The sequence below is a fragment of the Desmodus rotundus genome, chromosome 9 (assembly GCF_022682495.2).
Source record: "Desmodus rotundus isolate HL8 chromosome 9, HLdesRot8A.1, whole genome shotgun sequence".
Classification (NCBI taxonomy): domain Eukaryota; kingdom Metazoa; phylum Chordata; class Mammalia; order Chiroptera; family Phyllostomidae; genus Desmodus; species Desmodus rotundus.
The window spans coordinates 78,360,287-78,372,854 of record NC_071395.1 but is presented as its reverse complement, the minus strand read 5'-3'; the positions used below and the strand labels follow the sequence as shown (position 1 = coordinate 78,372,854).

Genomic DNA, 12,568 nt, shown 5'->3' with positions numbered 1-12,568 from the left:
GATTGGGGTCATGAGTTTGGGGGAGGAAAACTACAGAAGGCAAATGCTATTTTCATCATATCCAATCAAGCATATCATATATGCTATTAGCATGACTTTTTACTGTTGATGTTAAGTTTTTTCATCTGGCCAAAATAGTTCTTGTCAGGTTTGTCCACTGTAAATTCATCCCTTTCACCTCATTTCCATACCATACTTTTGGGAAGAAGTCACTATGTATGGCCCATACTTAAAGACAAAAGAATTATGCTCTACCTGTTTGAGGGCAGAGTATCTACAAAATTATTTGGAATATTTCTGCACAGGACATTTGTCTATTTCCTTCCATTTATTTATTTATTCAAATATTTGTTTATATCAGTATGGATTTATAAATATTATTTTATACTTGGTTATAATCCAATACTACTTCATTGCTCAACTTGTGTGATCTTTGGACATTAGGAGTTCTTTCAGCTGGCTGTTGTGTCCCTTTGACACACCACAGTCATTGTAGAGTTTTTCTGAGCACTTTCTTACTTTCTGGCACAAGATGGTTGAAGCTCATTATGTGTATTTCCTGCCCCAGTCCTTAAATTAGCCATTTCTCCAGTGACCCTGATTTTTTAAAAATTGGAGAATGATATTAGACCAAGATCTAAGCACTAGGTATCCAAGCTTTCTAAATTGTTTTTTAATAACATTTATAAGAGTCTTTTTATTTTCTCTAATTTCTCTGCTCTGAGGATATTAATTACAATTCTTTCAGAGACTCTTCATACTTATTCTATTAATGTTATTTCCTTGGGTAGCATTAATTATTGCATTTGTTGAATTTAGTCACAGAGATAGTTTTCTTTAAATAGTCATGATTCTTATGTGTATACTTACGTTTGCATTTGGGAATCCCTGTTTGCTCTTTTGTGGATGGAGTTTTTGTTTCAACATGTGCAGCCAGTGAAGTCTGTCAGTGTAGAGGCATTATCCTGCCTCTCTGTCCCAAACCACATTGTCCCAGTGCAGGGGTGAGTGCCTCTGGTGCCTGATGAGTAGCCTAAATGGCAATGAAGATACACGAAAAGGTCAGCCATTCTCCTGCTACCCGTATCTAAATTCTTTAAACTTAGGACGCCTCAAACCTGCTCCAAAATTTCACAGTGTGTTATTTTTCACCTGTATATTTGTAGTCCTGTATTTTCTTCAGTCAATCTATTCCCACCTATCTTAAATTTTTCAGAGACCCTCAGATTTTCTTACTACTGAAGGCCTCCTTCATGATTGCCAGCATTCTTATGTTCATATGAAATACACACCCACAAAACCTTTTCTGTCATAGAGATTTGGGTAGGGAGGGAATGTAGGGGCCTGTTCTCACTCCACTATCTTGGTCTAATATCTCCATACTACATGTTAAAAATGAAAACATGAAAAAGGCTGGAAATATGAGAGTGGGAAGAAATATATTTAAATATACATATGTGGTAGACTTTCTTCATTGCCCACTCAACAAACATTTCCCTACCTTTGTGCCTGCTGACTGCACCCCAATATTATAGCAGATGGAAATCACCTGATATCAGAGAACTTGATCTAAGCCCTGACATGAAAGCATATGGCTGGTCAAAACTATTCCTAGTAGTCCCTTCTACCTTTATTCCCATTTATTAGAACAACCAGCTATTGTCCTAGGGGGGACATGGAACCTAATTAGGGTCAATGAAATGTGAAGGAAGTGTTGGAGCAGGAATCTGGGATCTTTTCTTCTTGGATAATAAAACAGAACCTCAAAAGGAAAAATCCCCTTTGTTCTCAATACTTTTTTCCTGTAAAGAAGGGATGACTGGAGCTGCAGTAGCTATCTTTTCATCCTGAGGTACGAGCACAAAAAATGATTAAAGAATAATGAAACAGGCCCTGGCACAGTCGGTTGGGCGTTGTCCTACAAACCAAAAGGTTACAGGCTTGATTCCCGATCAGGACACATGCCTGAATTGCAGGTTCAGCCCTTAGTTGGGATGCGTGCAGGAGGCAACCCATCAACGTTTCTCTCTCACACTGATGTTTCTCCTCCTCTCTTTCTCACTCCCTTCCCCTCTCTCTAGCATCAATAGAAGAAGAAAGATAAATAAAGCAAGCAAGATACTTAATGAAAAACACTGAGTTGCCTAATGACTTCTGATTAAGTCAACAATAAATGTCCTTATGGTTAAAGTCACTATTGTCTGATTTTCTGTTACTTTCAGCTGTGTTTGAATACACCATTTAAAGACATACTATATTTTCCTAATACTATTCTAAACTAGTAGAGATTAAAATCTACTTCTGATATTTCTTACATTTTACCTTTTTCCCCCTCAGAATTAAAACCGGAGGAGCAGCCAAGAACCTCAACTGATTCAACAGAGGAATCTAACATTGGAGTCCCAAAGAATATTGTGGTTAAAAAGCCTGTAAAAGTGGTTTTCAATTTAGACCAAACTGTACAGGATTCAAAGTTAGAACAACCATGGAAGAAAAATCTTTTTGAAAGAGTGGAGGCGAAAGCTCGGGCAATACAGCAGAAAATAATAGATAAGGATAACTTGAAGAAAGAACTAGAAAAGAAGGCTGACAAAAAAGTCCCTAAGGATAATCTGGCCAAAGAGTGGTTTAATACTGAAAACAGGACAGTAGATGATCGTGTATATTTGCTTGACAAACTTCTACCCACCTTAGTTCCTGGAGTGGAAAAAATGTTAATGCAAGTGGAAAAAAAGAAGCTTCTGACAGAAGTTGATATTCCAACTAAATTTGATCCAATTAATTATCTGGGGGAATACTTAATGAGAAACAACCCTTATTATATCAAAGACTCAGGAATGTCTGGTTATCAGAGGGTGATGAGAGATGTCACAGAAGATCTGAAGACACATGTTACTAACACTATCAGCAACAGGTACAATCTGTTGTATTTTCAGTTGGTGATATAGCTCCTTATGTTGAAAAGCACATAGAACAATAATATACTCATGCAAACTTAAAAGGACTTAAAATAAGGTGGCTCTCTCTATGGAGCACCATGGCACCTTTCCCCACTCCCTTCTTTCCCCAGGAATTTTTATTGAAATCTGATTAAATTTATTCATAAACTTAGAGAAAATTGACACCTTTAATAATGACAAGTGTTTCTATCTGAGAACGTGTCTTTCCATTTGTTCATCTTATTTTGGATCCATCGGTATTGTCTTTAAACCTTCACATAGGTTTGCATCTTTCATTAGACTTAATACTATTTTATCATTCTTGTTGCCATCCTGAGACTTTCTTCTTCTATTACATTTTCCAACTAGATGTACTTTGAATACACAAAAGCTATTAATTTCTGTATATTTTTGTCTTTTGCTACCTTATTGAGTTCTCTTACTGTTTATAGTAAATTTTTAGTTGATTTCTTGAGTTTTCTAGGGAGGCAACCATACTGTCTGCAAGCAATAGTTTTCCTTCCTCCTTTTCAATTTTTATATTTCTAGCATCTTTCTCCTAGCTGATTACATTGGCTATTCCTCCAATATGAGAGTGGTGTTATGGGCATCCTTGGTTTTTTTTTAAGACTTTAAGTAGAAATTACTCCTGTATTAATTACTACTTTACCATAAACAGTTTTATATATATATATATATATATATATATATATATATATATATATATATACCATAACTCCATTCCATTTGATCTAAAAAAGATATATTTTACCACATTAGGAAAAATGACCTAATTTATGTCTTATAGAGTGATCTTTAAAAATCAAGAATGTTGACTTTGTCAAATGCTTTTTCAACATCTAAGGAGATGATCATTTAATTTTTCACTTGGGATTCATTAATAATGAATTTTATTAATAGATTTCCTAGTTTGGAGCTATCTTATAATTCCTGAAATAAATCCCACTTGGTTGCTATATATTTGGTTACATTGAAACACACTTTCTACTGGTGAAAACAGAATAAATATTTAATTCTTTCCTTTTAATTACAGATTTTCTGAATATAGTTTCTGTCATTCTTTCATCAATAGTCACTTCCAGTGGCAACCAATGAAATATTTTTCCCCATTTGAGGAAGGTTTTTTTCTTTTTAGTGTTATGAACACATGGATTTTAATACATATTCCATGTATTTTAATCTATTATAATCATTTTTAAATTGAATTTATTGGGGTGACTTTGGTGAATAAAATTGTGTATGTTTCAGGTATATAATTTCATAATACATCATCTGTACATTGCATTGTGTGTTCACCACCCCAAGCCCAGTCTCTTCCATCACCATTTATTCCCCCCTTTACCCTCTTCTACCTCCCCCATCCCCCTTTTCCTCTTGAAATCACCATACTGTCGTCTGTGTCTCTGAGTTGTTTTCTTTCCTTAAGTCTTTCATCTTTTTCACTGAACCCTCAACCCCCTTCCCCTCTGATAGCTGTCAGTCTTTTCTCTATATTTATGAGTTTGTTTCTACTTTGTTTGATAGTTTATTATGTTCATTAGATTCCACATATAAGTGAAATCATATGGTACTTGTCTTTCTCTGACTGGTTTATTTCAGTTAAAATAAACCAGGTCCATTCATGCTGTCATAAAGGGTAAGGTTTTCTTCCTTTTTATGACTAAGTAGTATTCCATTGTGCAAATGTACCACAGTTTTTTTTTTTCTTTTTAAAAAATTTTATTTATTTATTTATTCCCTACCACCACTCCCCCCACCGAGCCATCCCCACCTGCCATCCTCAATCCTACCCTCTTTTAGCTTTGTCCATGTGTTCTTTATACATGTTGATGTATACATGATGACCCTTCCCCTTTTCCTCCCCATTATCCCCCCTACCTCTCCTCTGGTTACTGTCAATTTATTCTTTATTTCAATGTCTCTGGTTATATTTTGCATACTTGTTTGTTTTGTTGATTAGGTTCCACTTATAGGTGAGATCATATGGTATTTTTCTTTCACTGCCTGGCTTATTTCACTTAGCATAGTGCTCTCCAGGTCCCTTCATGCTGTCATAAATGGTAAGATTTTCTTCTTTTTTTGGCTGAGTAATATTCCATTGTGCAAATGTACCACAGTTTTTTTATCCACTCATCTACTGATGAGCAATTGAGCTGCTTCCAAATCTTGGCTATTGTAAATAATGCTGCAATGAACATAGGGATGCATATATTTTTTTCAAATTAGTGTTTTGGGTTTCTTTGGATATATTCCTAGAAGTAAAATTGCTGGGTCATAAGGCACTTCCTTTTTTAATTTTTTGAGGTAACTCCATACTGCTTTCCACAGTGGCTGTACAATCTACATTCTCACCAACAGTACATGAGTGTTCCCTTTTCTCCACATCCTCAACAACACTTGTTATTTGTTGATTTATTGATGACAGCCATTCTGACAAGTGTGAGGTGATACCTCATTGTGGTTCCAATTTGCATCTCTCTGATGATTAGTGACGTTGAGCATCTTTTCATATGTCTATTGGCCATCTGTATGTCCTCTTTGGAGAAGAGTCTTTTTAGGTCGTTTGCTCATTATTTAACTGGATTGTCTGTTTTTCTGGTGTTGAGTTTTGTAAGTTCCTTATAAGTTTTGGAGACTAAGCCCTTATCAGATATATTGGTAAATATGTTCTCCTATTCAGTGGGTTGTCTTTTCATTTTGTTGATGGTTTCCTTTGCTGTGTAAAAACTTTTTAGTTTGGTGTAGTGTCATTTGTTTAGTTTTTCTTTTGTTTCCCTTGTACAAAGGAGATATTATATATCAGAAAAAATACTGCTATCAGAAATGCCCAAGATTTTACACCAATATTTTCTTCTAGGATTTATATGATTTAAAGTCTAACATTTGTCTTTAATCCATTTTGAGTTTCTTCTTGTGTATGGTACAAGAAGGTGGTCTAGTTTAATTTTTTGCATGTATCTGTCCAATTTTCCCACCACCGCTTATTGAATAGACTATCTTTACCCTGTTGTATGTTTCTGCTTCCTTTGTCAAATATTAATTGACTTTAAAGGTGTGGTTTTATATTTTGGCTCTCTCTTCTGTTCTGTTGATCTATGTGTCTGTTTTTACGCTAGTATCATGCTGTTTTGATTTCTATGGGATTGAAGTATAGTTTGATAGCATGATTCCTCCAACTTTGTTCTTTTTTTTTCAAGATTGCTGTGGCTATTCAGGGTCTTTTGTGGTTCCATAAAAATTTTTGGAATATTTGGTTTCTAGTTCTGTGAAATATGCCATTGGTATCTTGATAAGAATTACACTGAATCTGTAGATTGCTTTGAGTAGTATGGACATTTTATGATATCAGTTCTTCCTATCCATGAACATGGTATGTGCTTCCACTTATTTGTGTCTTCTTCCATTTCTTTCTTCAGTGTCATAATTTTTTGAGTACAGGTCTTTTGCATCCTTGGATAAATTTATTCCTAGGTATTGTATTCTTTTTGAAGCAGTTATGAATGGGATTGTTTTCTTAGTTTCCCTTTTGATACTTCATAATTGATATGTAAAAATGCAACTGATTTCTGGATATTTATTTTGTATCCTGCTCCTTTACTGAATTCATTTATCAGTTCTAGTAGTTTTGGGGTAGAATCTTCAGGGTTCTCTAAATATAGTACCATCATGTCATCTGGAAATAATGACAATTTTACTTCTTCCTTTTCAGTTTGGATGCCTTTTATTTCTTGTTCTTGCCTGATTGCTGTGGCTATGACTTCCAGTACTATGTTGAATAAGAGAGGTGAAAGTGGACATCCCTGTCTTGTTCCCCATCTTAAAGGAAACACTTGTTTTTTGCCCACTGAATGTGATGTTCATCATTTTTTCTTTTCCTTTTATAATTTTTTTAATTTGTTGATTTTAGAGAGAGAGAGAGAAACATCAATTTGTTGTTCCACTTATTTGTGCATTCATTGGTTGATTCTTGTATGTACCCTGACAAGGGATCGAACACACAACCTTGATGCATGGGGACAATGCTCTAACCAACTGAGCTACATGGCCAGGGCAGCCATTTTTTATTTTTGATGCTCTTCTTGACCTATCTTTGGCTCCTGTGTTCTTCTGACATACTGCTTTAGTCTTTGAAAGCTTCATGCATTTTTTTTAAGGACTCTTAGTTCCTTTTGGTGGAGGTCATTCGTCTGAGAGCTAAGAATGCTCATAAATATTGTATCATCATTGTTTCTAGGCTCTTTCATTATTAATGATAAAATTTTAAAAATAATGAGTTCATATTTATAATTTCATATCAAATATAATGTTTCAGTGTTTTTACCTAATTTCCAAATTTTATGTTTGTATCTCTTTTTTTTGTACACTGAAAATCTTGGTTCTTAACAAAATTGACAGGATTACTCATTTGCTTTATCTTACAATTTACATAAAATGGCATCAATATAAATAATACCAACAAGTCTACTAACCATAGAACTACTAAATGAGATTTTAGATTTATTTTCAGTTTTTTTGGCCATAGAATATATCCCAGTAAGTATATGTATGTAAAAAAAGAAAACCATTCAAAAACTAGACAAAACCAGGGGTTAAGTTCCTTTATAACCAGAGAAAGGCCTTTGAGCCATGACTCAAAATGATGAAAATATTGATAAATTTGATTACATAAAAATTAAAAGTTTTCTGCCTGGAAAATTGAGTCACAATTACTTGATTCTGTTGTTATTGTACAAAAGTAGCCATAGATAATATGTAACTGAATAAGAATGGCTGTGTTCCAATAAAACTTTATTTATAGATACTAAAAATTTAACTTCTTGAATTTCTACATGCCATAATATATTATTATTTTTTTAAATTACTTTAAAATGTAACAATCTTAGCTCTTGAGTTGTACAAACCAAGGCAGCAGGTTGGATTTGGCCCCCAGGTTGCAGTTTTCTGACCCTTGGTCTACATAATATCTGTTCGGTCTCTCCTAGATCTAAATAACAAATAAGACACTTGTAATCTCTGGTTCTTTTCTTGAATCTCCATATTTTCCTTTGAATGTCTTCTGGCATGGATACTTATACTAAACTTTATAAAAGAACCTAAAATTCTTTGTGACTTGTTTTAGTGTATTTCCTGTAAGGTAAGCAACCAATTAGAAACTTTAGAATGATAATTCTTTTGGAATTAGGTACATACGTTTCTCTGGAATAAAGTAAGAGATGTACAGAACCCTTGTTTCACTTTATGTGTATGGAATTTTTATTTTCAGTTGCCTGCCAATGATATCAGAATTACCTAGGTGCTTGGTTAAAAGTACAGAGTCCTGGCTTCTTCCTCAGATCTTCTGAATCAGAACCTCTAGGAATGCATTTAAAACAAGTTCCACAGGAGGTTATTGTGCACAATAAATTTCCAAGACCATTTAGCGAAGCCAAATTAAGGGAGTTTTAGTACTGGTGAAAAGTTCCAAAGGCAGCAGGGAGCAGTGTCATTAAATTTAATAAAACAGCTTAAAGAACATTTGTGTTCACCATCTGTCCTTGCAGAGCAATAGATTAGATTTGTTTTTAGCTCTATTTTCATTTTAAAAAACTTAAAATTTGGGATCTGGTGTCAAGGCTGTAAACCAATATGTTGACAAATCCTTTCTTCCATTGGGGATGTGTAAATCTCAGTCAGTACATAAAACTCTAGGCATTTTTTCAACATCTATAGTAAGGATAGTAGTCGGCAAAGTAGGACTCTGGTCTAGGTTCCATTGCCAACAAATAGCATGACACAAAAAGATTAATTTATTTCACTGATCTTTCTTGAACTGGGAGTTTGAATATTTAGGGTCATTTGAGGTTTGATAAGGATCCTAGTTTCTATTGGAACAATACTGTCGTAGCAATTTTCTGAATGAGTTAATGTAATCAAAGATACTTTTTCCCCCCCTGGATTGTCAGGATTAGGATTTCATCTTTCTCTGGCAAAAATCCAAGATCTATGTGTCAACATGTGACAGTGTCAGGCATTTGTAGAATATTCAGAAATCCTAGGGATGCTTTACAACAGCACAATGTCTATTGACTTAAAGCTCGGATACCCGGCATCTTAGCAAAAACAGTCCTGCTTTTAAATTCTCTGAACTACATCATTGTGGTGATAATGTTAAAATGTTCATTTACCTCAACCTGAGCTGAAGTTTCCATCTGTCTGCTTCCCAGAACAAAAGGGGATTCATTTCTGTTCAGTGTCTAAGAACAGTAGACAGAAAAGACACTCCTTACTGATTTGGAACAATTTTTATAGTCGTAGCCACTATTCTGAAAAGCAAAATATTACTGATGTTTGTAAGTTTTATACATACAATACTTTCGTTGCTTTTCATCAATAAAAAGAGAGGTATAGAATTAAGTGGACTTTAATCCTTGCATGTAGTTTTGTAAAAATAATAAGGAGGTTAGGTTTATATCATTTTCCTTTTCTTCATATTTTTTTATCATCTTTCCCCTCTGACTTGGTTCCTCCAGTGCTTGAGAATACATAGTGTATAAGTCACCACTACCTTGTGAATTGATAATGAAAAAAGTTGTTGTTAATATAGGATTACAAACTTTCAATGGCCTGATTATTGTGATGGTTAGACATATTTTACATGTGTTGAAATTTGTACAACCTTTCACCAAAATGGTCAATTTTACTGTATGATGTTTTCAAAAACAGTAAAAATAAGGACTATAGAGAGTGATTATCAGTGTTAGGATGTCACACTTTCAGAGAAGCATGGCCTATTATATTTTATAAATAAATATATTACATAAATTTTATATATATAAATTTATTGCATAAATTTATTATATTATATTATAAAATTTGCATGGTGATAATTTATATTGTATCATATAATCAAATAATGTTATAATTTAATATAAAGTGTACTTATATTTTATGTAATTTATATTATATAATTTAAATTTTATTATATTTTATATTACATAATTTAAGCAGGGTCTATAAAATTTGTTAGATAAATTTTCTCTCTCTTCTCTACTAGTCCTGAGAATTTAACTGAAACAGGAAGTAGATCCAAGGCAAAAACTTGGATCTTTCCCTGTGTGGCAGCTACAGCAATGCATATCCAGTTCTGGCTTGGTAATGGTCTCTGATCCCTACATCTATTGCTTATTTCACAATCACTGTGCATCTATGACAAACCTTGAGATGTCTTATGGGCATTTTTCCAGTGACTCCTCTTTATTAGCCTTTGGACTAATAATGAACACTTAATCCATGAAGAGAAAAAATCACAAAGAAATACTCCACAGAATTACTTTCTCTACTACATCTACATAAAGGAGATAAATAAGCCAGTATAAATGCTCAAGCATTAAGGAAACACAAACCAAGTGAAAACTAAAAAGAAAAGAGACATATGCTTTTATTTTACTTGTAATAATTCATTACAAATTAACTCATGTTCAAGGAACTCATGCAGATTATGTGACAAATCCATTATGTATATTTCTGTTGAAATATGGTATTTGCAAAGGGTTTGAAAATTTACTTCAAAGTACTTACCTTTTGTATTAAAAAAAAACCCCAAACCTCAAAGTGTCTAATTCATCCTTACAAGATGCCAGCACTAGGACTTGGCAAGACTGAGGGAATGTTTCATCCTTGATATGGGCTTCCTCAGTTGCCAGGAGACAGTGACTTCCTAGACAGATGTCTCTCTGCTCATACTCCACACCAGCTGCCACCTCTTTACTGAGCCAAATGCTTGTGCTTACATTATGCTAGGAAATCCCATAGGTAATTCTCCTGAGGTGATATTAATATTAATCTTCTTGTCAATCTGTATTGAATATTTTATCAATCCAGTAAATTAGATTTTGCCAAAAGTGAGAAGATAAAGAAAGCTTTTTTAAGTAATATTTGAGTAATTATTATACCCAAATGTATGTGATAGAAATTTATCCAAACAGGTTCTACTTTTGTTCATCCTAAAACATAATAATAATAATGTACATATACTGACTAGTTTCATATTAATTTCTAAACTACACTCTGTTGTATATTTATATATCACATTATTAAGTACTTAGAAATTCAAGTACTTAAGGACCAAGAAATCCTGATCTCCCTGGATGTTATCCTAACATCTTACACATGAACACACCTCTGCAACTTGATGTTGAATGAATCCATAGTCCTACTTCAGAGGCATAGAGCACTACTAATGTTAAAAAAACTGAGGTAGAGTTCCTGAGTTCAGTTCTCCCCATCTAGGGCCGGATATCTGGGATAATTAACCTGACAAGTTATGTTAGTACTTCAGTAGAAACAGCTAAGACTATCTAAGATGTTCAGAAATTCCTAGTATTTGCCAACAGTTCTATTGATTCATTTTAAACTATCCAGTAACTGACATCCTCAAAAAAAGATAGGATTTATTTTTCTGTACAGAGAAGATAGACTGAAAACTTTATATGCAACTGCCTTGGTTTCTAATGGCTGAAGAACTTATGTGCAGTTGCCTTGGGTTAAATATCCTCTGTCCTAGCTTAGTTCTACACCATCAAAACAGATGCTTCCCAGCCCTCCAGGGGGAAATAATCTTACTCCTTCCAATATTGAACTGGAACTCAACCACTTCATTTGGAAATAGGAAATCCTCACCATCAAGGCCAGCTTCAAATTTTGGAGGCACTAGATCAGAAATACCCAGCATGTAGGGACAATAAGCTCAGACCACCAAGCCTTGAGTTAGTCCACCTGGGCCATATAGACTGCATATATTTAGCAGAAAGCTGGGTTGTTTATATGATTTATGCATATCAGCTAATGGAAACCACCACAGCCAGATGTCCTTTCCTTGAATCTAGAGTGCCAGCTTCTTTGTCTAAAACATCCTTCCATTCTGTTCTCTAGATTGCTAATTTCTCCTTGTCCTTCAGAATCAGCTCAAATATCACTTCTTTTGGGATACATTCCGCCACATCTGGTCTGGATTAGGTACTCTTTCTATATATTCCTGAAATACCAATAGGCTCATGTCAGTCCTTAGTACACTGTAATGTAATTGTTGATATAGCTCCTCATTATCTCTTCAAAGACAGGAATTGTTTTCTATCACACCTATATTTCCAATACTGAGCACAGTGCTTGGCATGAGTCGCACAGGGCTCAGTAAGTGTTTGTTAGATGAATGAATTACCGACTGCTCAATGTTGAGCCGTACCTAGTAGGGAAAAATTACAAAATTTGTTTTTTGTCATGAGGAATTTGTAAAGTGTAGTTGAAGAAATATAACTAAAACAGTTAAGTTTATTAAAACAGTTGTCCATATATACTCTCCACACTTCTCCCACTTCCCACACATTTCTCAACTTGTTCTACCTGGGCTTTTTCCAGGCTCTCTTCAATAAGTGTCACTTGCCAAGATCACAACATTCTCCATGATTCTAGGCTCAGTGGAAAGTTTGCAACCCTCCTCTTACATGACCTCTTAATAGTATTCAATAATGTCAACCATTTTCTCCTTGAAATACCCTTCCTCCCTTCCATGACATCATTCATTACCAGTTTTCCTTCTACCTCTGTGTAGTCCTTCTCAGAGTAAGACCTGG

General features: G+C 34.3%; 1 protein-coding gene across 3 annotated transcripts in view; it reads left to right on the top strand.

The window, feature by feature from the left end:
• The window catches only part of EFCAB5 (EF-hand calcium binding domain 5), an 86,635-nt gene that overhangs the window by 834 nt on the left and 73,233 nt on the right, over positions 1-12,568 (top strand). For all 3 annotated transcript variants that reach the window (XM_045199204.2, XM_045199206.2, XM_045199207.2), the window contains exon 2: positions 2,338-2,914. In XM_045199204.2, coding sequence (XP_045055139.2) covers positions 2,338-2,914 — 577 coding nt within the window. The remainder of the gene's footprint in view (positions 1-2,337; positions 2,915-12,568) is intronic.